The 25,386-nt window shown below is 37.8% G+C and overlaps 1 protein-coding gene across 1 annotated transcript in view; it reads right to left on the bottom strand.

Moving 5' to 3' along the window:
• The window catches only part of LOC139712236 (casein kinase I-like), an 89,464-nt gene that overhangs the window by 47,887 nt on the left and 16,191 nt on the right, over window positions 1-25,386 (bottom strand). The window contains exon 3 of the mRNA XM_071624073.1: window positions 16,556-16,596. Within this exon, the coding sequence (XP_071480174.1) occupies window positions 16,556-16,596 (41 nt within the window). The remainder of the gene's footprint in view (window positions 1-16,555; window positions 16,597-25,386) is intronic.

Here is a 25,386-nt window from a genome sequence, read left to right as displayed (position 1 = left end):
AAAACCATATTCTCTCCAAACCATGATGACACTATTACACCTGACAGTCTGCCTTGGACATACATGTATGAGGATGCAGATTACTGAAAATCTTTATGAATAAACAGTGAAACTATTAGGCCTACACTCACACAAGAACATGTTTGCTATCAGGCTTCAAAACAAGTTTAATGCCAACTTATTATTTTGTTATTCAAAATGTAAATGCAAACTCGAAACACATTTCTGAATCACGTTTCTGATGGCTAGCTCTGGCCTGGGGATGTTTCCAAATTTAATTTGCTTGATTCTGGGTTGAGTTTAAGTGTGAAAACCCTCAATATCAGCTGAAACCATCCCTCCAGATCATCAAAATATTCAAAAGGAATACAATCGTTCACTGTGCCATGGCTGAATTTGACCCCAGACAAAAGATTATTCACTTTGAAATAAGAAACATCTGAACAGAATCTTCTATGTAAACAGATAATGAAACATATAAATCAATTTACATCATTTCTTTTAAAACATTTAAATGCTTGCAAACCTGAAAGCACACAAAAATATGGCACTACTGTAGTTACAAGAGTGAACAAGATATTACTTGCTTGACATCTTCTATGACATCAAAACCAAAAACATGCAATATTTTTCCTTGTTTTATGATCCAAGCTCCTTTCAGTCGATTTTCTTCTTGAAATGAGGCATCCATCTTAAATTTCACATTCTATTCAACATCAACAATGAATCATCTTGTCAGGCATATTGTTGCATTCTTTGTAAACTACAACAGTAGATACAGGTTTGGAACAGACAGACCTTGTGGCAGCTAACATACCTCATGAATATATCGGTTACAGCTCGTTATTCCGAAGGTTTGTTATTCAGAAGGCTCTTTATTCCTAAGATTCGTTATTCCGAAGGTTCATTGTTCCGAATTTCATTTTCGGATTAACCAATCTTCGGAATAACGAACCTTTGGAATAACGCCACAAATTTTCGGATTAACGAACCCTTTTTCATTTTCTGATTAACGAACCTCTAGGTATAGGGAATTGCGTGTTTCGGATTAACGACCCTTCGGAATAACGACCCTTCGGAATAGCGAACCTTCGGAATAACGAACAGCACCCATTATCATATATTTGACTTTTCATCGCAGTACGTCACTGCTACAGAATATCAAATGTCTTCATCTTTGGGCCACTAAAAATGTGCTAAAGGATGTGTTTACCTTCAACTATCCTAACCCCCAAACTTATATGAAGCCCTATCATCACACTTTATCTGAAACCTACCTGTCAAAAGAACAACAAAATAGGGATATCCTGGTTCAACACTTAGACAATATGTTGAGTACTTTTTGCTATAAGCTGTATTACACTGTTCTAGTCAAAATAAATACAACAGTATCTGATCAATGATACTGATTTATAAATACAGGTAAAATGATACAGATGTAGTTGGGTAAACACTCCACAAGAATACAAATGGATAACAAAGGCATGAAAGAAATAGTGTGCACTGAGGTAATGTGTTATCAGGCCAGTAGCTATAAATCAAAATTTCATTATTTATACAATATATTACAAGAACCATGGTGGCAAGAGCAACATTTTTACAGTAATTTCTATGAGCATAAACATCACTGAATCGCAAACACATGAGATATCCTGAAATTTGATGGTGTTTAGTCTTTGTTTTTGTTTTTTCCACTACTCATTTGGACCCTATTTGGTATAAGATTGTGGTACTCTTTATGTTCAGTCAGCATCAAAAAAGTATTATAACTCCAAATGACACAAATCTACGCATGGCATGCTTAATACCTTGCCGCTCCTTATGCTGATGCTTGCCATCGTCAATGCCTTGAATCTGAATGGAAAAGACTACACTGACAGACTAAAGCCATGCTATCATCTTCGCTACAGATTGATGAACAGTTGCAAATCTCTAACCATCCGGCCTCTCATTGTCCTCGGCGAGGGGAAAAAAAAAAAAAAAGGCTGGGTGTACTTGGACTTTGGTCAATTGCTCCAGGGTAAGATCTCGTTTCTGAAAGATGATGGCACAGACTTAATTGCATGTGTGGTAATCTGGTTCTGCCAACCAATGGGTGTGTCTACCTCCAGCAGGTGCCACGGGTACGGAGGCCACAGACGCAAATAAATATCAAAAAGAGGCAGAGCAAATAATGACTGGTGATTTCGAAGCCAATCCCACGGTGCATTTCCACCCGCCAGAAACGGCACATTTCCTTAGTTGATGGTTACGACATCTTGCGTTTTTTTTGAACTGTGACAGAGACCTCTCTCAATGTACACCACTAGCCCTGTCATGTTAGCCTTTTATCTATTCATTAAACCCTTCCACTCTAAAGGGCAAGACTGTGGTGCAAGATAGCAAGGGCACTTTAAGGTAGTAGTCATGAAAGGGCTACCAGTAATAAACCAGAACTATAGAGGTAGACTTGTGAGAGCACTGTGGACTTTATGCACGATAAATATTCCTCCCTATCTGTGCACAGGAGGACGAGCTACAACACATAAATTGACTGCCAGAGATCCTTCCAATTAACTCGCCTATAAAAGAGAAACATTTTGGTATTTCATGCAAGTGGGACTGGCCCAAAACACTCAGTGGGCAAAAACTGATGCTCACAGTCAGTACAATCAGCATCTATAGACAAAATATAGCAAAGCAAGAATGCACAACATGACTGAAACAATATTTAACCTTCTCTCTTTATTTGGAAAACTATCCTCAGAGGGCTAGATCCAGAAAAAAAACTGGTGACATTCAAAGATCTTTTAGGAGGAACAGCTAACATAACAATTTCCTTTCAAACTCTTCGCAAACAAGTTTGCATGTCTACATTGTAAATATATTTTTATAGTCCTCTGGAAACGTCCTAGACAAGCTGAGAACAGCAAAAGCTTGTGCTTTCATGCTCAACATGAGAGATTATAAATCTGGTACGTGTCCACAAAGAAATTTGACAAAGAGCCTGCTTCAGAACAAAGTTGGAACAGCATGATGCAGAAAATACTTTTGTGATGAAAAATAATACTAGTATCACATTTGTGCAAGTAATGTTTGGCATTGCATGTTTCTTAAAAAAAAAAAAACCCAAACCACCTAACTTCTGTTGAATGTTGTGATTCCCTATTATCAAAACTACATGAGAGTTTGTGCAATTTGTACAATTTTGAATGCACAAGGTCAGTTACGATTTTTCTGTATACAGGAATTTAGAGTTAAGCAACTGTAATTACTAACCACATTTACAGGCATAATTGTCAAATGCAATAAGCCATAATTTTTGACTCCCAAAGAAATTGCATCATGTACAGTACTTGCAGTCATGTACAGTACTTGCAGATAATTTGTACTGTGCTTACATTAGAATATTGCATAATTGTAGAGTATCAGATTATTCCACAGATAGTAAATTAATCCTGAAGAGCACCAAGAAGGATCAAATTATACTGACATATAACTGTGTAAGCATAATGACTGTCGACACTTACGTAATACTGAAGCTACTGCATCTTTGAAATATATGCATCACAATTAGAAAAGATATTATTTCCATAATACCAAACATAAGTTACTTCCAATAAGATTATCACAGTACACTAGATACAGGCAATGAATTCTTCTTCACAGAATATTGGGGTTCCGACAAGAAAGGGAAGGAGAGAAGGAAAGCAAAAAATATGTTAAAGGGTGTGTACAGTTCTGCTCGAGGTGAGGATTAAGCTTTTAATGTTTTGCAAGATATTCAGAAACCACTCTATGAGATGTCAAAGAGCACGCAATTTTAAGGGGTATCAAAAGTTTATCTGATAAAAATCCATTTTGAAATGGCTGAGATATCCAAAAACAAGGTGAAACAAAGAGGTCCTAATAAAAGGCGTGGCCTGTCGCCTTTTATTATTATCACTTTTTGGGATAACTCAGCCATTTGAAAGCCAATTTTCATCAAATAAACGTTGAATCCTTCTTGAAATTGCATGCTCTTTCATATTTCATAAGATGTTTCTCATTATCTCACTTAGGAATGTTCAAAACATGAATCACCACCTCAACCAGTACTGTACAGTCCCTTTAAAATATACCAGCACACTTGGTTTTGACCCATTATGGAAGGACTATGGGAGAGATACGATAATACATGGGAGAGAGGCACTCTTTCACTGAATCAGCACAGCTGCCTGCCCTTTCTTCTGATTCGACTCAGGGTTAATCATGGCGCTGCTACCTGTCAGTTGGCTGAATACACTGTCAACGTTTCCGTCTCACACCTGAATTCCCAAACTCTCGGTCCCTTTCCACTCCACTCCCCTCCCCCCCTCTCCCCCCCCCCCCCTCCCCCCTTTAGGTAGAGCTGATCTCCTGTCTAGCCTCACTGCGCACTTGGCAGACGACAGAATATTAGTGTATAGTGCTACAACAGAGGAGTACTTCCTAGTTCTACTTCCATAGATCTGTATTTCCTTCCCTTCATCACTATACAAGTCGTCACAGACAGTGTGATCCTAGATGTGGAGTCCCATCATGATATTCACATACCTAGGGCCTATATGTACATACTGCATACTGCAAATATTTTGCGAGTTTTTTATTTTTGCGAGTCAGGTGCTATTCGCGAAATTAAAGACACACAAAAATAATGACTAAGCTCCCGATATGAATGTGATGCACATTTCTCCATTCATTCAGTACAGTACTCCAAAATCAAGAATTTAACCACTCGCAAAATCATTGGGAATTCGCGATTCACAAAAATTTAGACTAGCTAAATATATGGCACATACAGTACCTGCTTTAGTCGTATCAACCCTTGAGGCATCACATGGACCTATAAATTTGACCTTGACTAACACTGGAACAGCTGTAAGTATGTATGTGAACATCAGTCAGAACACGCATGAAGTCTATGTCAATGACTTTGACACAAAGCTGTGTGCACATTAGTACCCTTGATAGTACAGTGGGTATTGACATCCACAACATCGCAGTGACATATACTGTAGCCATACAAAGTGACTGATGTCTATACCAGTCTAACCTTTATGTATGTTGCTGATTGTAATCTCATAAACCCATCCTCCTCCCAATCACTTCTAAAAGAGCTCCATAAACTGATATATCTGAGTCTAACTTTACCAGCCTCACCTCACACAATTGACAATTTTCTTTCATAATCTATCTATCTATCTATCTAATCTAACTATCTATCTATCTATCTATACCTATTTATCTATCTATCTATCTATCTATCTATCTATCTATCTATCTATCTGTCTGTATAATATATAAACCTCAGTACCAAAATGGCAATCTGCATGTTGTACCTGGTACCTTATTGTACTTTCATATCCTCCCTTTTGTTCAGTGGAAAAAAATAGTGATGATACTAAAGTAGAAAAAGTAAAATTACAAGGAGGTGGCACTGCATGGTTGATCATTCAAGACAAATTTCAGCTGGTTTCTCCTGATGTGCAATTCCATTATGAGACCGATACTGGGGAGATGAGTCTGTGAATCTCTTTGACCTCATCATAGGCCGTTTGTTTGCCACACATTACATAGCACCCCGAAACCAGCAACTATGTAAATCTGACAATATCTGCTCAGCGTTATTGGCAATGATCTACTGCTGACTTACATACATGCCAAGCTAAATATATCTTGATACTAAGCTGCAAAAATGATCAACAAAATAACAAAACAAAAACAAAAAACCCACAAAAGACCCACGTAAAACATATCCTTGAGGAAAAAGAGAGTAGCCTGGGTTCCCGGGCACTAAGCCACAGAAATACAGATATTGAAGCATCGTAGCTAGGCCGCACTGTAGGCACATGTTCATACATTCAAGGGGCCCCTACAAACAACTCTTTGATGCTGACATGTAAATAATTGATGAACGGGTTGGTGAGAAATCAATAGTGGTCCTCACTGTTGTACCCTACAACATAACACAGGGCTAGTCTTGATAACTAGAATACTTTGTGATGATAAAGAGGGTGCAATATATCCAAACATATCACATCAGATTGATAAAAGTTAATGTGAAGAGCTGACAGAGCAGTGGACCATATACCGGTACCAAAATAAGAACTCCTTCCATTATTCCAATAAATACAAATTTATCTTTAAGATGATGATGTACTGTGATTAATATAGTGATACATATTGACCTACTAGCCAACCTGTTATCACTGGAAATCATCAACATCCAGCTTCAATACCCCCCCCCCAAAAAAAAAAAAAAAAAAAAAAACCAAAACAAAACAAAACAAAACAAAAAACCAACCAAAAACCAAAAAACACCACCACAACAAACATACACCAAAACACACAAAATACAGGGTATTGCAAAACTTTTGTTGTTATTCTTGGATGATCTCTTATAAATCATCACTTAATACACCTACAAGTGATGTAAAAAAATAGGAGCCCTTAAAGACCAAAATGTGTACAGTCAAGTGATATTGTGTCATCATACATGAACACAAAATAGAACACAAAATGTCGTCCTAATCTCATCGATAGAGATATGCCCATCTCTGTGTTCATACATTATCATGTAAGTAAACTTTCTCACTTTCTTTGTGATATCAGTTTACATAACATTATCTAGTTTTCATTTAGGAAGTTGTGTTGCTGCCTACTTAGAACAAGATAGCTTCCCCAAAGATAAGAATTCTCACCATAAAAAATGTCACAGAGACATCCACGTTCCTGAAATGAAAACCAGCGGTTGTACGTGAGCACATTCTAACTGCCAGTCTTTAAACTCAGATTTGTGTCAGAGCTCAGTTTTGAAGCTTGCATAAAGCATGAATATCAATGTCATGGATGATGAAACAGAGATCTAATCAGTAACATTAACAGTTGTATATTAACTTCACATGCTTAAAAGCATTTAAATGATCACTCAGGACTGTACATTTCAGCCTGCTTCAGTGACATGCATGATGCAAGATGTGTTTACACAGTGAGACAGACTTAATATCAGCATAGATTTCCTCTAAGAACGTGCTTCTCTACCGCTGGGCCACAAAGCTGTCACAGGTGGACCACAACGTTGGCCAAAACTGGAATTTTTTTTTTTTTTTTTTTGGTGTCTAACTGGGCCTCAAAAACATTTGTAGGAGTCAAAGTGGGCCTCAGGCTAAAAAAAAAGGTTGAGAAGACACTCAACCCAATCCTTCCATGCAGAGAAACAGAATTGCCTTGCAATTATATTCTGGCTCATTGCAATTGAGGCCTGAGAGAACAAACTACCTGTTTCCAAGGGCAGGGGCGTGGTCAAACCCCTCTGAAAGAGAATGGTCCCCCCCCCCAATTTATTTTACCCTTGTGCCTTTAAGCTGTACTTTGTATACTACATGGAAGAGTACATAACACGTTTATTCACTGATAACTACAGGTACAAGTACTCTACAACATACAATACACATACAACACAAATACACAACTAGGGAATAGAACAAAACAAAAGTTACTATGGTCTAATTTAATAGTGGAAACCACTCAATTATCATTTGTGCCAAACGAGAACATTTTTGTACAAACACACTGAGGCAACCTCAATGTGATATACACACAAATCATTCTGTAAAGTTTCCCATACATTTGCTTATGAGTGTGTGCATGTGTGTGGATGCACGTTTGTATTATTTGTTTAAAACTAAGGAAAATGGGAGACAAGACAGGAAGTAGAAAGGAAAAGACTGACCTAGATAGAATGGGGTATGAGTGTTCATCAAATAACTAAACAGAGATGTACCAGGTACAGTAGATTGTTGAAAATAAGAATACCACATCCTTTCGTTGTACCAGCTTCACAACATAGGGCATAAACAGTTTCAATTTCTTTTGTTTGTGCTTGAAAACAATGACTGCTAATGGTACATGTATGCTCCATTAATTCTAGACCACACATACATACTTGAATAAATAACATCAAATGACTACTGTAAAACACAATATTTTCGCATCGTGAAATTTTCGCGAATTGGAGCCAACAGCCTTTTTTCGCGGCATGAAATTTTCGCAAGTTGCCTTTAACATTCAATGCATATAGTGTAGACAAGAACGTTCGCGTGCAATTTTAATTTCGTAACTCTTGGCTCTTGCGAAATTTGCGAAATTAAAATGCACGTGAACATTCCTCGTTTTTCAGTATGTTGTGTGAATCTAAGCCAGCAAAATATTGGCACCTCATACTCAGTGAACGTGTGTCTACAGGCAAGCTCAGTGTTGGATACATACATGTGCCTCCTATAAATGTTCATTATACAAACTAGGACTGGAGAGTTGTGGTTTCACAAACCTCTTTGCCTGCTTGTAAGGTATGCTTCATATATCATATTACTCCATTGGATGGATACACCACTGGTGAAAGCATTCTATAAACAAAAGATTGGCGGTACTGCGTGGTGTCATGTCATCTGTCTGAAGTGAAAGCTTCTTAATCCTAGAACCCTAAAAAACATTTCCAACAAAAGAATACGCGCATGATTGTAAACATGGTAATGCCTTCATTTTGTTGAATTCAAGACCCACGCACATTTGGTTTGATGTGTGAAAAAATGCACTCTTTGTGCGATACAGGCCCTGTAATCCCAACTCTCTGTTTCAATATGCACAAACATACACCTATCTACAACGTGTATCTATTATTTTATAATTTTACCTATCTACAAACTGTATCTATCTACCAATCCATCCACCTATAGCTACACATCTGTGTGTTTGTAGTGCAAGTGATTGAAATGCAAGTGACACTGTTTAATATTTTTGTCAGTTTTCGTTCTCTGATTGGCATACATACATGTGCAAATGAGCTGTACTTAGAGCAATACTCTACATTAAAAATCCCCATGCCTCAAATAATAAATTGGGCCTGAATGACTGTTGTGTAACAAGATGAAAAATGCAGTGGGTTGTCGTTGCTTACAAGGCTGTATAGAGTCCTCATACACATTCACTTATTGGGCATGAGCTGATCATAAACATTTTTGGTATATTATGTGCATTTTCATCTATAAGACCTCACCAAAGTACAAGTCCTGAAAACTTTTAACATTAATACTGAAAACAAAATAATCACATTCACTATTACATAACGGAGCTTTCAAATGAATCTGTCCAAAGATTTGAGAGCAACTAGGTGAAATGCTCACTTCCATTTTCTGATGTACACTGTACATGGTATCCAATCTACTGCTCATCTTTCTAGCCTCAGTTAGTTCAGAATGCCGAGTTCAATTTGCCTTCGGCCACAAAATCTTGACCTTTTTCGGACATAAGGTGTCATGAATCCTGCATAATATGCATAGGACTTTTTTTTTTTTGTATTAAAACTAAAGCCATGGTTTAAGGAAATGGACATTGTACATTAGCAAGTGTCTGATACACGTCTCATTGCAGTACGTGTAAATCATGTCCACTCACACTTTGACTAAGGTCACACTTGAAAGTGAAACAGAAGTATGTGTCCAACAAGACAAAAGGTTGAATTGTCCATAGGGATGTGTTGTATAACATGGCTTAACCCACAATTAAAGACAATTTGTGAACCATTGCCGACAATCTGACATGGTGTGTCCTCTTCACTCTATTCCTAAACCTATGCATACATGTACATGCATGCATGCATGGTAGTACAGTCAAAGTGTTAATCTATTAAAAAAAAATATCCATATGTCTGGTAAATAATATTGTTATCCTATTCTGGTATGACTAGGAATCACACATTCACATCGTTGTCACAAATCGTGGTACTTGCTGTAAGTAGCCGCTTGACCAGTGCACTTGGGAAGTGCCAAAGATGAACGCAAACTACTGTTCCTATACATTGTAGTCATCGTTCAAATTACCTTGCATCTGAGAGGCATCGCAGCCTCTCTATCTAAACTAACATGTGATGTGCACACACAGTGAGCAAATATGCCGAAACACATGAAGGATGGCTCAAATGTTGTGTATCTATCTGTCTGACTCTCTGAATAGGTACGGGGTGAAATATGACTTTGATAGTGTGTAAAATCAGATCACATCAGAGCCTCAGCATAATGTATACTGTGTACCAACAGCCCTCTCTCTCCATCCCTCATTTCTCTCTCTCATTCTCTCTCAATACCCCTTTTCTCTGTCTCTCCCCCTCTCTCCCCCCTCCCTGTCTTCATTTCTTCTCTCTGTCTCTCTCCTGTCTCTTTCACATACACACACACACACACACACACACACACATACACCACACACACATACTGTACATACACTAATACACACATTCCAGCTTACGGAAAGCTAGTTCAAATCATGTCAATTTGCTTTCCACTCCTTATTCTCCTCATGAATATGGCATGATGCGTCCGTTGCAATATCCTCCCTAATGGCATATTGCGCATCTGCACGTGAGCCGACCGCACACCAGAATGCACTCCATAATTCAATGGGTGATCCATGCAGGGCTATATCAAGGAACACTCACATGCCAGTGTACACACAGACTGATAAAGCCAAAATGGCAAAACAAGATGACTTTTTCCTCTCTTACTACATACATCCCTCAAACATGAAATATAAAAACAACATCCCTAGATAATGGAAAGACTGTCTTGTCTTAGAACATGGCTAACCAAGCAGAGCACCGAGCTAATTTACTCATTACTGGCCACAAAGAGGCTGATGCATACATCCACACATGCATAACGTATGTGAAATGTAGGGAAGTATGTCTTCAGTTCACTGTGCATGCATCTTTGCTACTGGTACATATCACTCTCATACGACGACGAGATGTGGTGCCCTGTTCGGATGGGTGCCGCCTAGAATTCTCTGGCACATGGCAAAAAACTGTACAATTTGCCCCATCGATCTAACGAGCATCTGGCCGAGACCAGCCAGTAAGAGGATTCAAGTGATTTGACAGGTGCCGGCACTGAAATTAACACCCCATATGTGAAGAGGCCACTCCCTAATAGTGGACTACAGACATCACATTTTCAGTCTCCAGGAAGTCAAACACACTGGAGAGAAAGATGGCAGAGAGGAGAGAATGAATCACATTGGTACCACAAAATGAAAAATGTTCATGGGCACTTTAATTTTGTGAATTTCGCGAGAGCCAAGATTTGTGAAATTGAAATACACATGAAAATTCTTGTCTACCTCATATGCATAGAATGCCAGTGACAATTTGCGAAAATTTCTTGCTGTCTGGTATACAGTGGACTCCCGTTATACCAAAGTCCTCGGGACCGGCAGTTTTCTTTCGTTAAATATCGAAATTTCGTTAACAACAAATAAACAATAAAAATATATAGAGGCAATGTGTGTTGTGGCCTGCATTTTTATTTCATTGTTACTGGAATTTCGTTATAACTGTGTTCGTTATAACGGGAGTGTACTGTACTAGTATACACGTATGCCAAGATTGTCTACAACAACATATGTATACACACACAGACATAAAGTATGTGTGTGTGCATATATACATACATAAGATGTTATCATATATGTGACATATTGTACACACACACACATACACACTCACACACTATATATATATATATATATGAAAGAAGGAGAATTTAAATGAAAAAAAACCCCACACAAATGCCATTTTCAAATTTTCTAAAGGAAGGTCATCATCAAATATAAAAAATACAATCTTTTCAATGATACTTCACCTTACATATTTCTGAAGATATTATTACGACTAGATCACAAAATCTGAATCATTTTCTTTGTTTTTCAGCAGCATCAATATCAAATATATAATACCACACTGATAAAAATGGATTTGTAAATGTTTTTAATATGATATATATACTATACTACACACACACAGAACACAGACGGACACATATTGACATCAACACACACAATTTCTTGTAGAGAAATACTTTTAACAATTCCTAAAACTCTTAACAGGAACCTGTGTTCTTTTTTATAATCTTTAATAGGGCAATTGACAAGACAGATATTTGTGTAATGCTTGTGTAATGCTTGTTAATATTCTCTCTCACAATTTGGGTGACAAAGCACCTTTAGGCAGATTACGAGAAAACCAAGGTAACTGTGTTCCAGTGAAAATTCAGAAATCACCTTCACCTATTCATCAGTAATTAGCCTGTCACATGAATTCCCTGAGTTGTTTCAGCTTCTGACATGGAAACATTAATTCCAAACTATCAAATGCATCTGTATAACTGCACATTTGGTTATGTTATGTAATACTTGCAATCATATCTACAATGGAAAAGAAAGGAATCAAAGCTTGAAAAACAGAGAAAAAGAGAGAAATGAGATTGAGGGTAATTGAGGATTAGTATGGATTTTTTCTTAGTTTCACAGGATATAGATATAGGACAATCTACAGATAGCTTATGAAAGTAAAATTCTCTTAAATTTGGCAAAGTTTTCTCCCTGTACATTGCTTGTTGATGGTTAAAATCTGGAAAACTCCCTTGGTGTATACTCTGTTGAAATGTTACTTGTGTTATTTTTCACGTGTACAATTGTTGCTCAATAGTAGGAAGCAGAAGCTCACATCTTGGTATATATGTGCAGAACATTTACAGCCATTGCATGGGTTGCCATGACATGGATTAAGATTATCCTGTTAAAAAAAAAAAATGGTAACTTGTGCTCTTCATGGTCATTTATTCAAAGTCCTACATATTCTTGACTGTGTGGACTATGTGCTATCAAAACCATCATTATCAAATTTATCACATGCTAGAAAGGACCAACATGAATATCAGCATGTGGGACTACATAATCTTCACCAAACTTAAGATACAAATGTGTATGTATGATATTCCTCCGCTCAAAAGTTGGGTCAGGTGGTGATGCCTTTTCCATTTGTATTATCATTCTAATTTTTCAGTGGATCATGACAGAAGAGGTAAAGTGTTGCAATATTTCTTTGCTACTTTCTGAAAGTAAATAGGAAGCAATTTTAGTATAAACTAGAGAAGCACTCTGAGAGCGCAGACCTCCGCCAAGTATGCAGCTCATTTCCACCGTCCCACTGATCTTGTTATGTTCTTCCAAAAAGTTAGAGATATAGTGATTTCCACCCATACGTACTTAAATGCATTGTATTGTGTGCTGAGCGTCGCCCGATTTTCCAATATAGAAGCCTTTGTTACGCCATAAACCCTCAGCTGTGCGGCGCGCCTCGCCCTATCCTAGCAGAAACTAGAGCACGCACTTTAGTGCGCGCATGCAAACCTCAAGTACGCACAGCCTGAACTCCCAAGTTCATTAACCCTACCTGCCAAAATATCAAAATCCTTCATATATTGCCCAAAAATTCTCGGATCACTACCAACAGTTAATCGTTTGTTACTTGTGTCATTCTGAACCTTTTCTGCAAGTTTCAATTGCACACGGACAAACGAACGAACGAACCAACAAACGAACGAACCAACTAACCAACAAACGAACCAACGGTAACAAAAACATAACCTACCCCCTTGGCAGAGGTAATAAAGGGATGGTACAGTATTGGTGGAGATGAGAATTGGGCTTAAATCAACTTTTTGCGAGATACTGTACCAAGAAAACACATGAAATAGTACAGAGCATACCATTTTAAGAGGAATTCAGTTTATTTGATGAAAATCGGGTTTGGAATGACTGAAACATCCAAAAACAAAGTAAAACAAAGCGATCGTAATAAAAGGTGGGTCCCACACTTTATCAGAATCGCTCTGTCTTGGATATCTCAGCCATTTCAAAACCAATTTTCACCAAATAAACGTTGAATTCCTCATGGAATTACATGCTCTTTCATATTTCATAAGAGGTTTCTTATTATCTCACCAAGAAATGTTAGAAACCTGAAATTAGGTCTCAACCAAAAGTATACGATCCCTTTAAGAAGTGATTTCATATCTTGCTTCATGAATACTTTAGATTAAAGTACTGTTGGTCTGGGATACATTTTTCACTAAAAGTCAATGACAGCCTTACATCACTTGTATGTCGATCATCAAAAAAAAAAAAAAAAAAATATATATATATATATATATATATACTTTTTTTCTCCCCACACATTCACATAAACTGCAAAGTGCAAGAAACAATTACAATCTAAACATGGGCATATATGATAAAAGCTTGCCACACCTTATAACATCTTCTGCTTTAGTGAGCCCTTTGACACAATGCATTTTATAAACATTCTTTTGAAATGATACCATATTTTTCTTCATTCTTGCAAACCTACTACTACTGTAAAAGCGGTTATTTTCACATGGGTTTGATTTTTCACGAATTTCGTGAAGCACTTTTTGGCCGCAAATTTAACAATAACACACAAAAATATTGCCACCTGATCTTGACCACATAGAGTGGTGATGTAAATGGACAGGCATTTGTGCACTTATGATAGCTTCTGTGTCAAATCACAAAAACAACATTTTGGAAAAAATGTCTGTGACCTCCTCACTCAAAAAAATATCTGTATGCAAAAATAACAGCTTTTACAGCATTTTACAGTCATAGTCTTAATCACAGGCTTTTTTATTTTTCAGCACTATTTACTCTGAATGACTCTTTGCATCCATCGGGTCACAGTTTCACATCAGCTCTCTATGCATATCATTCATGTACAGAAGAGGTAGGACAAGGAAGCCAATGTACACACAGGAGACAGGTCTACGTTGGTAGTCAACTGATAACTGACATTTTGGCCATTGGGTACAGGAGCACAGTGCATACATAATCTAACAGCATGGAAATCAGGCTAGCCCTGCATTGGGGTCCCTCCTTACAGACTGGGAGTGCATGCACCCTTTGCAGGTTGCCCTGTAGAGATTTTGTGTACAATACTGGTATGTGTGTGTGTGTGTGTGTGTGAGCATTGTCCCAGAGCTTGTAACCCTACCGGCTCTCGGGATCATGTTTGATGGGCATTTCCCTATAGCTGGGTTACTACGGTTACACCTGAATTCAGCGGAGGATTCGTTTATTACCCAATCAACTGGCCAATGCAAATTGGGCATGATTGGTGGACAGCTACCGTGACCGGGTTCATAATGGATGAATTGTATCATAGAGACCTTCACTACTCTCTTCGTTCATGCCATCTTTACTTAGCAGACCAAGACCAGGAAGAAACGCAGGGATGCGCAAACTTTTTGCCACAATCATGTAAATGGATTAAAACAATCTCATTGTGGATTTTAAACTGATGAAATAGCACGAGGATTTTTCTGGAGGCTAGATGTAGATTTTGAATGTGTACAACTCCTAATAAAAACTATTCATCATGTCCTTTGGCCAGTGAACATTGTTCTGTTATTCATAGATAGAGGAGGCCCCTTCGTCCATGGATAGAGTAAAACCCTTTTGCACAGCATTCTCTTCGAATATTGTGCTGAAGTACATAATGGGAATATAATTAAAAATACATCATCTACACATATCATTCCTTTCATTTTGCTAAGTTGAACTTGGTAAAAATCTGTTCTTCTTTTGTTGGCTGGGCAACAAAGATATCACACACATGAAGTTTTAGTTGAAAAACACTTTTTTTGTGTGTGTGTTGTCCTGGTAGCCTGGCCATGGCAGATCCACGAAAATTTTGACCTTCTTTAACGGACAGATACAAATGTACCTTTCAATGTCAGAGAGAAGAATTGTGATCATCACCATTCAAAAGGTTTAGAATATTACAATCTAATGATGTCCCATCTAAATTTTGGGGGTGACAGAAACTCAGCCATAAGATGACAATGTAAATATGCAAGACTATTTTGAGGAGGCTTCTATATAGCTCTTCTTTGCTGTTAACCTTTTAACAACCCCTGTAGAATCATGAAAAATGACAGCATATGGTCATTATCAAAGTTGCTTCTGACAATGGTATTGTTTGCCAGCGGCTATCATTCAAATCAGCATTTAAATTTTGATCGAGACTGACTAGTAAATCTGGGATGCAAACACTGCACATTTTAATTTCACTTGATTAGGTTGAATGTTAATAAGTGTCAACATCTATTGCATCATATCAACTTGACATACCACAGTATCATACCTAATTAACGAGCATGACCTCGCCCTGCCAAGGAACAAATCCTACTCAAACAAACTTAATGTAAAAAAAAGGTTGATCTAGTTAGCTGGAACAAGTACAACCGGAAGACTTCACAAGCAAGGCTCCCGTCTACCATCAAAGTAACATGCAATGATTGCGATTACCATAGCAACAACTGATGGGGTTCCCCAGTCGTTGCCGTGGTTGCTGCAGTTTAGTTAGTTACTGTATCAACAGCTCCTGTGGTGTATCTTCTACGATCTCTGACAGTTTCAGACACGAGTCTCCCTGCTAATATTACAGAGCATGCATGATGTGCGACTGTCGTGCACCATAATCTTTTCACCTGTCAGAACTAATGAAGCCAATGCATCAAATGACATGTTCATTCAGCATATCTTGTTTATTTTCCTCTCCAAGCTTTCACTTCCCTCCACCTTCTTTTTTTTTTCCCTCTATCTCTCACTCTCTTTTTATAAAGGAAGAGTCTGTGGTACTCACCAATTTGATTGCAACGTGTTCATTGTTGTATAAATTTTTACCTGCAAAGTCAGAAAGAAAAAGAAAATACAGTCATTAATCATTAGCATATATGACATACAAATGTAGGTCATCACAAGTATTTCACATCTTTAATGAAAGTAGAAAAATATCAATAAAAAGACGGCTACACACATTTGCATCACAAAAATTCTGCACATTATTAACATATTAATCACACCTAAGTGTACAGTGCTTGAAATAGGATAGTGAAACCCACAATTAGCTAATGGTATTGATCCAATGACAAGAAAAAAAAAAAGGAGAAAATTTATGAAACGCGCAATACGCTCAGCATTGCCTTGTAACCTTTCACTTGGTCCGTGACTATGATGAGAGAGCCATGTATTTTTGCACAGACTATAAATGAGCTGGTGTGCAGACATGCGTTAACAGTATCATGAATTACAGTCACAACGCATCATGTGCACGATGCTGTCCCTGACTTCCCATCCCAGAGGACTGCTTCAAGGCTGCGTTCACATTCTGTCGTTGCTCAGAATTGCTCATTCATCAGCGGCTGTCTACAGACGTTGATGATGAATTCTTAAACACCATAAGTTAGAGTTTAAGTTATTAATAGTGGTCCTCTATATTTTTACATCTTAATATTGCAGATGGTTTGAATGAGAAATGAACTACTCATACTACACACGTACAATGTATGTGTAGCTTGATGGTGAGTGATATGAATAGCTTTAGCCCCCACATGCACAATCAGATGATATTCAAAACTCCACTCAAGCCATGCGTGATGTGTACACTTTTCATACTTGCAGCAACTTTTCAGCCTTGTGTTGGTATCACCGGGATTGTATAAAATGTATTTTGTTTGGCAATGTCTCTAGTTCTGAATAATTAACTACAAAAGAATGCTTTCTTGTGAGATTTCTTCCCCTTTGACACTATTATATGGAATTCTTTCTCCATAATTACTGTCCTTCAAGTACACCATTGTGGTGCAATTTCAACCGAACAACACTGATGGTTGTAATTAAACAAGTCCCCCCAAACAAACAAAAACAGACTCTACTTGAGTAGGTTTTTGTAGTACAACAGACCTACAGGGTGCACAGATATGCATTAAATGTCATATCTTGAAATTCTTTTAATCACTGTTCCCAAAGGTGAACAGGACCTTTAATATGTAATAAACATCACATGGACTTGATTTTAACATAGAACTTCATGTTCACACTGACTACCAGTGGAGAGGAGATAGAGGAAGAAATTGAAAGTGAAAGAGGAGAAGAAGCGATGAAAGAAAAAGCATGGAGTTTGTTTCATCAATGTACGACACAGGAAAAACACCAGAACCCCTGGATAAAAGGCATGGGATTGAAGTACCGCTGCAGTGTGGCATCCACAGGGAAGAATATACAACTGTACACAGGCATTGAACACAGAATCACACAGCGCAGGCCACAGCTCTGACACAAGCTGTCTTCTTTATGCTCAATCCCCCCCCCCCCTCCCTCCCTTTTTTTTCTTGAACATGAGAGGCACATCAGAGGCTAGGAGCTCGCCATATATACATGCTGCTGCTGTGCGACGGTGGCAAAAGGGATTAAACTTACTAGGAGCGTACACGGACAAAATGGAAGAGAAAATGACAGCTACAGGCGGGGAAGGTCACTGGCAATATCTCTATACTTCCTAGCTAGCTAAAGTAAAGTAGATCATAATGAAGCTTTTTTGGCCTAGGCAATCTCTTTTCCCCTCCCTATCTCTTTCTATCTTGTCCTCTACGTACTTTCCTGTACATAGTGCAAAAAAACAATGGGAGGGCTTACAGTATATGTACCTACTGTTGTCTCTGCCCAGCTGCATTGACCATGCAGAACAGGTTTGCATTCAAGTATCAATGCTACTTCAAGTGCTGTCTCTTTTTCATCTGACAAATGTCATGATAAATGCTGACAAAAGTTCTCTGAATCATGTAGTTAGTCAGGCACTCTTATACAGTTACAAATATAACGGGATTCCTACCATGCTGACTTCAACTTCAAGTTGCCTTGAAGTAAGGCTACCTTCAATGATTTGTTTGAACCCCTACTGATTTGTAATATTTAATTGAAATAGGGAAGTCTAAGTGATCAATCTTGAACAAGTTCAAGTCATCCTGAAGTTGACTCAACCCTCTTAACCCTCCACAAGCCAGGATTACATAAATGCGTTCACATAAATTTTTTAAACAATAAAAATTACAGGAGAAACAGATATATAATACCATAGTACAGTGTAGTGTATGTAGGTGCCTTGTCTACTTCACTATGGAGAATGTCATTCCCCAAGAATGATGTGTAACATATATCAAAAAACATGGCTGACACAAGGCTAGACTCCTGACTTAAAACATTAAGTGTTGCACATTGATAAAAACTACAAATACTATTTTCAACAATAAGCAAACTATGAAGAAGCTCATGGTTAACAGAGCATTAGTGCCATTCACACTTGCGCTAATTAGCTGGGTCCACAGTGAAATTTGCATTGCTATCCATATATTAAGAATTTTGCCAGAGGGACATAAAAAATCTTGCTTAATAGCGTCATCAGGATCATGCTCCAATCCGCACAACAAATCTTGCAAAAATTTTTGGAACTATCACAATTAATAGAGTGATGATTTGCTCTACGGTGGGTGTCTGAATGATAGAGCAAATTAAGAAGATGTATTTTCTATCCCACCATTCAAGACACACGTGTGAACACAAGGGCAAGGGTCATCGTTTTGGTATATTTGGTATACGTATCATTATGTATCACATACATTGAATGCATAATTTGGTCTACAAGGTATCGGCAATCAGCAAAATACAAAGTTGTATTTCTGTCCATCTGAACAAGCACAAAAATCTTGATATTTGGATCACGATTGAAATCCCGCTACTTTGTTTGTGTAAATATCTGCCATATGTCCTCAAGCATTAATGGTAGTTAGCACTGGTGATAAAGTGTCGTCAAAGCATAGCCTCTACACGTATGATATTATCGTATTAACGGATGATTATCATCTTCATTCTTCACCTAATGCTACACACACGTGTACACCAGATGCTATCCACTAGTACTAAGGTTAATGTAAAAAGCCAAATGTTATGACAATAAAATGAAATAGGTATATCATGTATCACATCAAAGAGGTACTCTGGTGCACATGTGCTTCACTGAAAGGTGAATTACCTGCACTGTTCAAAGTCAATGAAGTGTTATGGGTCCTTGCCTGATAGTGACAATAATATATGCTTGTGACGTGGATACCAGTAACAACCGGTGACATCATTATTAGCTTCTTTTGATCAAGTTATTTGATCCATGTACTGCACAACAAGAGATATTTAAAAAAAATCTTAGCAGCAGCTCTTTTCTGTAATAAAACAAGTCTAACATGCCTCTACTGGTCTACGTACGCTTTAGTGATGAAACTTACTTTGCAAGAACAGTAGGCAGACAGAATCGATTCCTTACTTTTTTTATATACAGAGTGTACAAGTATGTACAAGGATGTGGTAAATTTGAAATACAGAAGGTATCACAGAGCCTTACACATTTTTGTTTTTTTTTCATGAAAGTCAGTGTACAAGCCTACAAGCCATGGAGCCACTGTATCCAAATCATACAACATTGTAGGAGATGCACTGGTACTCGTACCTACAGTGTAAAGAGCGAGTAACAGACACACAATGCCGGCTACAACTTTTAGCTGAAATGGTTGTGCCAAATGAAACAATTATGATTATATTATAAGTAACACTTTTTTTTTTTTGGGGGGGGGGGGGGTGGAGTGGGGTGGTATACCCGTACACTGTAGGTGGTGGTGGTGGTGGTGGTATTTGGGGGGGGGGGGGGAGTGGGTGACTGAAACAAAATCCAGTAAGTTCTACCTGGGTCCTACTTCATAAATAGATTTGCCATTACTGAAACTTGCAAGTACAAATCATATTGCCATATTACTAGAAAATAATGTTCAATAAGGAAAAAAAAAGGTACCAAGTGTACCAAGGTTGTTGCTACAGCAACTGCAATCATTGCAACTTCATGAAATTGCAGATGTTTTATAAAGTAAGAGGCCAAAGACGCTTAAGACTGACATACTACTGTAGTTACGTTCACACGCAGTTGCCAAATTTGAAGTTTACATGTAAGTCGAAAACCTAACTGTCGATGAATATAACTGTACATTGTAGCTCCACTCGTGAATTCACGACGCAGGTCCACACGCGCACCTAAACTTTAAGATACACTGTACAACGTACGAGCGAATCCAACTCAATGATTATACCGGAAGTGCAGAGTCTTTGCTAGATGACCCCATGCCCATACAAATAGCGCATTGCCATAGAAACAGGTTCTAAACAACTTAACCTGACACGAATATCTGTGAATGCTATTGTTGCTAACCATGTTCACACCTGCTTCCAGCCAAGCTACAGAACTGCAAAAACAAATGACTGTGACATCATCACTTTGGTTCTCTGTTCCTTAGAATATTGCACAGGATAGCACTTTTTCTGAGCGAGATTTGATCTCCTTTCAAGTAATGTTTTACCAATTTACATAATACCTGCACTGTAAAAGTGGATATTTTCGCGTGACTAATTTTTTGCGCTTTGCCGGGTGAGATGAGTTTCGCGTGTTTTTAATGCCGCGGAATCAAGACACCAAGTACACGAACATACGGCAAGCAAAAATATTCGCGTGCTTTTATTTTCGCGCTGGTTTCTGGTTGCGCGAAATGCGCAAAAATTTCAACATCGCGAAAATTTCCACTTTTACAGTAGTTTGAGAAGAGTGCTACTTTTTTTCCCCCAAATGTTTGTGTTATTTTGATGTTGTTGCAATTATCACGAAAATGAGAAGACGTACAGTAAAAGCATGAAATTAACAATTTGTAAAAATGTCCGATTAACTGCCATTTGCAAAAATATCTGCAAACGAAAATATTGGCGTTACCATTTGCCTTCTGCTGGGTTGTCTATAAAAAAGCCTGGCTACAAAGATTGCCTTTGGCTGCCTACTGTCCACATCCACGTACAGTAACACGCGAGTAAACACGGTTGGCTGTATTGGTACCGCCCTGCCCTCTCGAGTATAGACTCACATTTCACCAAGTATTTGATACAGCGTAATCAATTACTCTGAATGGGCAATCAGCACTTAACTAATTGGCAACCATTATTTTTCAGGAGTTACAGGTCAGTTTGCTAATCAATTGACCACAACTGCTGATTATACGGTACTTCAAAATCCTCCATGTATTTATATGAGAAGGTGGAAAAGACTATACTGTCAATTGTCATATATCTTATATGTACACTAAAGACTGTGTACACTCAAGGCGCAAAAACTGATACAGCCACCATCACAAAAGATCGTAACATTTCTATCTCTTTTAACAAGGATGTACCACATGCAGTTCATAGAAATTATTGATATTTAACAGACTTGGTTTCATAGCAACAGACAATATTTGCACTGTGTAATGTACATCCTTGTACCGTGCAGAAGTTACATGTACCATGGAACAAACAAGTCCCCGCCAATTTCAATATCAAAGGTTGGGCCACATTCTACTTGGGCAAACATCCCTATCTACAATTTTCTGCATCACTACCGGTCTCCATTGAAGTTTGGTATGAAATATACAAGAAATGTAGTCTGCAAATCAACTAGCAGTAACAAGGATTAGGCACTGCAGCCTAGCAGGTTGTTCTCTCATGACTTGTCCATGATTTGTGCACACACACATGCAATCTAATGACAACTTTGTTGGACATATAATGCTATTATGTGCACGTTGCAACTACAATGCACATTTTACATGTAGCCACCACAACCCCTTCCCCACAATGTAATCTATGCAAATGTTTTGTGTTTAAAAAAAAAAGTTTTTGTGCACAGGTCAATTGGACATTTTCTTTTCATGCAATAACTTTATCATATCATCTACTGTCACTAGCATATTGCAAGTAGATATGGCTGCGATTACATTATATGTGAAACCTGTGATATTTCTATGTTACTATGTCTGGTTTTACTGAAATTCTCCTAATCTACAATGTTTCGTTCGATTCTTCTCTATTTTTCAATCCAACAGGCAGAGACAAACAGACAGAAAGATTGCGAGACACAAACACAGAGTAAAACACACGAGGCACCCTGCTTTGTTCATGTGTGATTGTCAGATATGTACATCAGCTTGTAGACACTTTTCCAACACAGAACACCCATGACTTGCTTAATCTAAAACATGGTGTCATCTTCTAGCCACCCCCACCTCCCCAACACACACACACACACACACACACACACACACACACACACACACACACACACACCTTCCTACAATAAATTCAAACACTAGGGCAGCTAAGTATCAGATGACCCACACATTATGTGTGAAAAAAACAAACCAATACCGGTATATTGCAACACACATGTCCCTACAATGTATCGTGTATATAACTCTGAATTTGTCAGAGACAAACAAGGAAATATCCCTAATTCATGAATCACTGCAACGTCAATCACACGCCCTGTGTACAAGTACTATCACACTACGAGAGTAACATTATGTGCATTGTACATTTCCAAAGCTACACAAATGATACCTTTTGCACTGGAAGTCATGAACCTTTAATAACAATGAGAGTCTTTGCTCAATTGTTGGCTTTTCAACTGTGTGCGCATGATGAACACAAAACTGAGGGAAGTACAGATTCATGAAGACTAGTTCTGATGCACAACTGCATACATGCAAAATTTATTAAATTCAGGAGAGTGAGCTTCTGTTTGCTTTGCTCTGAAATTGTATTTTGTCAGTAGTTATCTGATCTGCACACATGTGATTTTTACTTGGAATTGGTACAAAACTGAACCACAGGGTTTGATGTCTTCCTAAATCACCGCAACCCAACAGTATTGTTCCTGACCTTGCATGACTTCTAACAGCTGAGCTCACATGTGAGGTAACACAGAGCACTTTGAGAAAGGACATGGAAAAAAAAAGAAGAAGAAAAAGAATAAAGAAAATACAGCTTCCAAGCCTTGATGCATAATGTCTGCAGGTTCTAGACTGAGTCGACAGGCTGTTTGTATTATTTCATGTAGGATGAACACTAGTCAGGACTGGACTTTGTCCTCCATTTTTGCTCGCTGTAAACTGGATGCAAACAAAAACTGATAGTTGCACAAACATAGAGCCCTTCCCAGCCACAGGGAAAAAGGGAACATGACGGTCACTGGACATTAATACTTGCTATCGACAACAGGGTGTTCCTGGGCTCAGGTGCTCATTTCAACAAAGCAATTCCAAAATGTAAGATTTATAATTTGATGGCCATATAAAACCTTTAAAAAAAGACTACTGAGGTCTTAAAATCTGCATACACCATACTTTGTTACACATGGTAAAGTAAAATTACATATATTTTTTAAAAATCTCTGATATTTTTATTATGGTTGAGCTGCTCTAATTTTCTCTTCAGAAAATATGGTAACTTTCACTTGAAAATGCAGATCATGGCAGGCAAGTGCAAGTGCAAGTGCCGTTCAAAGAACTGGCACAGGTTCTTCAAATTTTTGACAAATCCTGAAATGCATCTTTCTTCTTGTGACTTGCACCTATAGATACAAGAGAAATATTTGTAAAATGACTGAATTGATAATCTATAATTGTACCTACATGTAGTATTGCAGGCATATATACAGCTTATCAGTTTGCATTAATTTAAACACACAATGACCAAGACAAATAACTGTCTATTCATAGTACAAGAACATTGTAGGTGTCCGATATTGTGTATCACCTAAAACCTCCCGTTCGCACCAGAGCCTGAACATCCCACCGGACTCGTAAAATTGCTAATAAAACATTTATGGATAAGGGAAGGTAAACTGAGTTTCAATGGACAGCTTGTCATGTTGAGTTAATCTGTATGTACAGTCCATGTAGGTGTACAATGCTTATTAAGGCACTTAAAGGACAAGTTCACCTTCATAGACAAGTGTGTTGAGTGAATGCAGCAATATTAGTGGAACACATCAATGAGAGTTTGAGGAAAATCGGACAATCCGTTCAAAAGTTATGAATTTTTGAAGTTTCTGCTCAGTCATGGCTGGATGAGAAGACTACTATAGCTTGTGATGTCATATGAGTACAACTATATAAAGAAAGTATAAAGAAAATTCAAGATATTCTCACTTTTCTCACATAATAAAAGAACACTCGACTTCTCTCTTTCAGAAGTCAGGGGGAATTATATTACCCCTACATAAGTCAGTAACAAGTCGAGGAAATGTGCACTTTATTCAAAAAGTCAGGTTTCGTGAAATTCTCTTTTTATTTTCCTTATATCGTTGTATGCATGTGACATCATACACTGTAGTAGTCTTCTCCCCCAGCAGTGATTGCACAGATATTTTAAAAATTCATAACTTTTGAACGGATTGTCGGATTTTCCCCAAACATTCACTGATGTGTTTTACTAACATTGCTGCCTTCACTCACTGTTGTTGTTGTTGTTAGTACAGTAGTAGTTTTTTTTTTTAGTTTAGTTTTGTCAAGTTGGTTCTTTTTTTTTAGGGGGATACTGCTAGATGTACACTGTACCTTGTAATAGGAGTGAGACAGATCTTTCATCATTGTATGCTTATATTCCTTGGTGTTATAAATCATAAAACAAACAAAGACTAAGAATCATACAGACACAGAAACACATAATACATACATGTGCATGTGTATGTTATGTTATTCACACAAAATCAGAATAATTCCTACAGGTGTATTT

Source organism: Diadema antillarum, unplaced genomic scaffold (genome assembly GCF_040938485.1).
Source record: "Diadema antillarum isolate AM-2024a unplaced genomic scaffold, OU_Dant_1.0 seq00001774_RagTag, whole genome shotgun sequence".
NCBI lineage: Eukaryota > Metazoa > Echinodermata > Echinoidea > Diadematoida > Diadematidae > Diadema > Diadema antillarum.
Note: the sequence above shows the minus strand (reverse complement) of the source record. Positions and strands in the feature narration are given on the sequence as shown.